The sequence below is a fragment of the Myripristis murdjan genome, chromosome 21 (genome assembly GCF_902150065.1).
Source record: "Myripristis murdjan chromosome 21, fMyrMur1.1, whole genome shotgun sequence".
NCBI lineage: Eukaryota > Metazoa > Chordata > Actinopteri > Holocentriformes > Holocentridae > Myripristis > Myripristis murdjan.
The window spans coordinates 26,570,639-26,575,214 of NC_044000.1; the positions used below are offsets into that span (position 1 = coordinate 26,570,639).

The 4,576-nt window shown below is 44.0% G+C and overlaps 1 protein-coding gene across 1 annotated transcript; it reads right to left on the reverse strand.

Moving 5' to 3' along the window:
- Positions 1 to 2,977: 2,977 nt before the first annotated feature.
- Positions 2,978 to 4,179, reverse strand: LOC115380066 (trace amine-associated receptor 13c-like). The gene is made up of 2 exons (XM_030081117.1): positions 4,007 to 4,179; positions 2,978 to 3,797 (listed from the first exon to the last, which is right to left on the reverse strand). Exons 1-2 carry the CDS (start codon positions 4,177 to 4,179, stop codon positions 2,978 to 2,980), a joined length of 993 nt encoding a protein of 330 aa, XP_029936977.1.
- Positions 4,180 to 4,576: the final 397 nt, after the last annotated feature.

A 4,576-nucleotide genomic window follows, 5' to 3' on the forward strand; every position in this document is an offset into this window, starting at 1 on the left:
GGTGTGGCAATGCTCCAAAGTGCACCATCACACCAAAGCCCCCTTGGTACCATTTCTTGTGCCCGATACAACCTGCACTCCAACAGACTTTGCGAGCAGTTTCATCGTTCCATTAAGGTTGTTCTTAGGGCCAGCCATACAGACAACAACTGGGCTGACTGGCTCCCGTGGGTCATGCTTTGCCGTCACTCTCCAGTCTTTGTCTGCTAAGCTGGTTTACGGCCAGCCACTGCGGATCCCGGGGGAGTTTCTCCCAACTCCCTGGTCTGCTGCCTCACATCCGTCCGTGCTCCAGGATGGTGCTGGTGCCTTTGCTCCAGTCCCTACTTCTCACCACTGCCTGCCTCAGTCCTACATGCCTAACAATCTTCATTCGCCATGACGGCCACGGTGCCCGCCGGCAGCCCCCCCTACAACGGCCCCTTTTGTGTTCTTAAAGTGGGGGAAAAACCTTCATAGTGGACAGGGGGGCAAGTCGGAGAAGGTCTCAGTGGACCGTCTCAAACCCCACATATGGTGACCCACTGTGTGCTGACCCACTTTGGACATAAAGGCATTCACCTGACACTAGGAGCAAAGGTAGAGCTCCTTTAAGACTGTTGGTAGAGAGTCAAGGTGAGGAGCATACTGTTTTAAGGAGGACATGAAACAACAGAACAGACACCAATATATAATATGGGTATATATTCAAAACATGATACCGAAATAAAAATAGTGGAAAATCAGCCGTTTTAAAGAAAATCAAATTTTAAAAACGCATTTCTGGTACGTTTTGGGGTGTGCTCTGCCCCATTTTTATTTTACGTCACTGCCTACATCACGGGATTGGTTGGTGTTGGCAGTTAGGTTTGAGATTGGTTAAGTTCGGGTGATCTAGCGAGCGATTTATTGAGGAAAAATGTCAGAGGACGAAGCAGAAAGGGTTGTTTTTGTGCCACTATATCCAATGGCCTACGCCTTTGAGCCAGTGAGGAGGACAACAGCGGAGAGACCCGCTTTTGCGGAGGGTGAGGGAGCTGCAGCTGCTCTGGGCGGAGATGGCAGCGAGGAGAGGGTCGGCAACACCTCATGGTGTACCTGCGGTCAGTGCTCCGCAATGCCGACAACGGCGGAGTCTGTGTGCTGCCGTGAGGTGGATTTGGATAGTGTGCTAGTGGAGCTATCCTGTATTACCCTGTCCCACACCTTCCACATGCTATACCGTGAGAGGAGCGTGTTGCAAGTGGCCATGCATCAAGCACACCCTCTCGTGTAATAATGCGTAAAAGGATGTGTCGAGTTGCATCTGTTTTGGTTTAGCCACAGGTTGCTACATTACATCAGCATGGTGTGGGCTAAGGTGGTTGCGCAGGTTCGTGGTATTATTGCTGTACTTTAATACTGCCTAGCAAAGTTTACACAACTTGACTCTCGTCTGTTACCTGTGTTCTGGGGTTACTTTTAAATCCAAAGTGAGCCCAAACGTCAGATTTTAAAGTCGCAGGGGCCGACTTAACGCTGCCAGAGAATGTCTAATATAGGTCGTAGACGGGCTCTGACACTGCTGCTACTTGCTTCCATGTTGTAGTTGGGTACAGTGCGGCTTCCGTCCGTACAACGCGAATCACACAGAGGTGTTGCTCACCGCGCCCCCTACTGGTTAGGGGGTTGAATCAATTCAGAGGCTTTTCTGAATCGATATTGAATTGTGAAAAAATATATTGCAATGCATTGATGAATCGATATTTTTACCCACCCCTAGTATGCACAGCTCCGCTACTTCCTGAACTAAAGCCAGCTCCGCCCCCCCTCCATTGTTTTGACAGTTAAACTTCAGTGGCAATATTTTAATATTTCTTTTGCCATCAATATTAAAACTCATATAATCTTTTTAGGGTGAGATACCTTCTTTAAATTATAACATTGCTTAATGTTTCATGTCCTCTTTTTGACTGATGGCCCCTGATTATTGTGGGACTTTACCTGCCATAAGTCACACCTCTGTAAGTGTTGCCATGTTAGCAGTATTTAGCCAGGTTTCAACAAGACACACACACAAAAAAATGCAATTGCCCCTCAGATATGACATTTTGCATTTTTTTTTAAATGTCTCAATAATATTGAACAATTCATAAACAAGACAATAAAACGATAAACAAACCAGGACTTCATATTCTAATTCAAATCGGAGGTATGTTCTGATATGCTGGTAACATTTTTCTCGTGCTGTTACACTTCTTTTACCATTTCAATTATAATTAATCTTTATTACGTTCTATAACAATATTTAATCTAAGAGTGTGTTCAGATCATGTGATGGTAATATTTTTCTCATATTGTTAATTAGATGTTTCTTACTGGTCTAAAAATGTTTCAAGATATTTATGACTGCAAATAAAACATGATATGACAAATAACATGTTACTGTAGTGCCACTCAAATTTGAATTTCTTCTCTATTTGAAAGCAGAATTTGAGACACACCATCTATCACTACAAATTTATCACAGTAGTTCAAGATCAAGATGAAAAATAAAACAGTGTCATTAAATCCAGGCTACCCGTTTGTACAGGTACAGATAAGAGCATGTTACATCAGTTCTGAAGAGGAAATATCCCCTCCTGCTGCAGGTACAAATCACTGCCACGAAGAACAAAAAGAGCTGTATCAAGCTTTGTGTCGACGTGTGACAGACTCTAAAACAGCTGACAACCAGACTTGGCAGAGCCGACAGACTGGGACTGACCCAATATGGTCCTAGATCGAGTCTGATAGGACGTTTTAAATTTTGTTTTTAGTGTGGTGTTTTAAAGTGAATTATATGTTATATTCTCCCTCCTGATGGAGAAATAGACTTCTCTGAATCTTAAATTTCTCATACCATGAGTTGATCTTTCCACACATTAGGCCTTTCGTATTCACTGACTCAGTAACAACATCTAAAAAGACATTTGTCTCATCATAGGAAAGGCCTTGTTTCAGTGACGTCAGACACTCTCTACAATATGTGGGCCTCACAGGAGTCAGGCTGCAGGATCTGAAGTGTAACTATGAGCTTGATAGTTTTTCTAAACCAGGGGTAGAAAAAGGCGTAGATCACAGGATTTAAACAGGAGTTAATATTGAACAGCCAGATGTCAAAGGACACAAAGGAAGCATTGATCATGGTTTCTTGACCTGTAAGAGATATACAGTAATATGGAAAAAGACATGCCAGAAAGACACCTATGACAACACCAAGAGTCCTGGCTGCTTTCAGCTCTGATTTCTTAGCAGTTCCAGTCCCTGAAGGCTGCAGAGTGACAGACACAATGTGGGATCTCATGGCACGAGCCTGAGACACAGCCACCACAAACACTCTCATATACAGAACTATGATCACAGTAATGGGACCGATAAAGGTGAAAACAAAGTCAGCAGTTCCCATAACATAACTGATGAGAATCACACACTCTCCATGACAGGAATTATGCCTGCCTGGTTGCGTAAATGAATCAGATAAAATTACACAGTTGTAGAAAGCAGAACAGATCCAACACAGACAAACACCGAGTTTGACTCTCCTCAGAGTGATTTTGGTGGGGTAACATAGAGGGTCACAAATAGCCACACAGCGATCAATTGATATGAGCACCATATTTCCTACTGAGGAAGAGATGATGGTAACAATTACAAGATAATTTACAGCACACATGACGTCACCCAGTAGCCAGCAGGCTTCTATGAAGAGGATTTCAACCGGCATCACCAGGAGGCCCACAAGAAAGTCTGAGACAGCCAGAGAGAGGAGGAGGAGGTTTGTGGGGGTGTGCAGCTGTCTGGAGACAAAAAGGAGCATCATATTAATATGGTAGTAACACAAATATCTTCAGGAAAAGCAGATACCAGTTATTATAAACAAATTCAGCAACTTCGCCTTCTTATCAAGGCCCAATTTATGACAACGTCCCTGTTCTAGTGAGTGAGTCAGCTCTTTCTCTAAGTGTATCAGTGTTATAAAGGGTTTACTGATGAAATCTATGCCAGCCTGTAGTGGGAGATGGAGATGATGACCAGCAGGTTGAGAACCACAGTGAGCACAGAGATGAAGGACAGCAGGATGTATGTGATCACACCCTTGGAGAAAGACAGCATCGGCTTCCTGCAGGAGGTGTTGAGGAGGTGTGGAAAGCAGAGTTCAGCTCCTTCCAGGGTCTCCATCATCAGAGAGAGAGGAGGAGAGGAGAAGCTGCTGAGGTCTGGCAGCTCTCTGACCAAAACTCTCTGTCACACAGATGATTTATCTCTTTTTTCCTCTTTCATCCCTCCCCTTCTCCCTCCCTCTCTTTCTCTTTCCCTCTCTCATTCTTTCATTCTCACACAATAATGTCTCCTCACATTCTTTCTCTTCCTCTTCATTATCATACAGAAAAACACCAGCAACAGATGAGTCAAGAAACTCCATCAGCTAGCCATGCAGTCCGCCTTTACAAACATTAGTGAAAGAACTTCTGGTTCTAAAGAGCCCACTGAGTTCCAAGTTTTTTCCCTACTAGATATTCCACCATCAGCTGGAAGTGGGATTATTGCAAAGTGGGGACCCCAAATTCACTTTCCT

Excerpts from the sequence above, each read along its gene's own strand:
- LOC115380066 (XM_030081117.1), bottom strand. The coding sequence starts at position 4,179 with ATGGAGACCCTGGAAGGAGCTGAACTCTGCTTTCCACACCTCCTCAAC. Across the intron at positions 3,798-4,006 it reads ATCTCCATCTCCCACTACAG|ACAGCTGCACACCCCCACAA; the intron begins GCTGGCATAGAT and ends TTTTGTCTCCAG.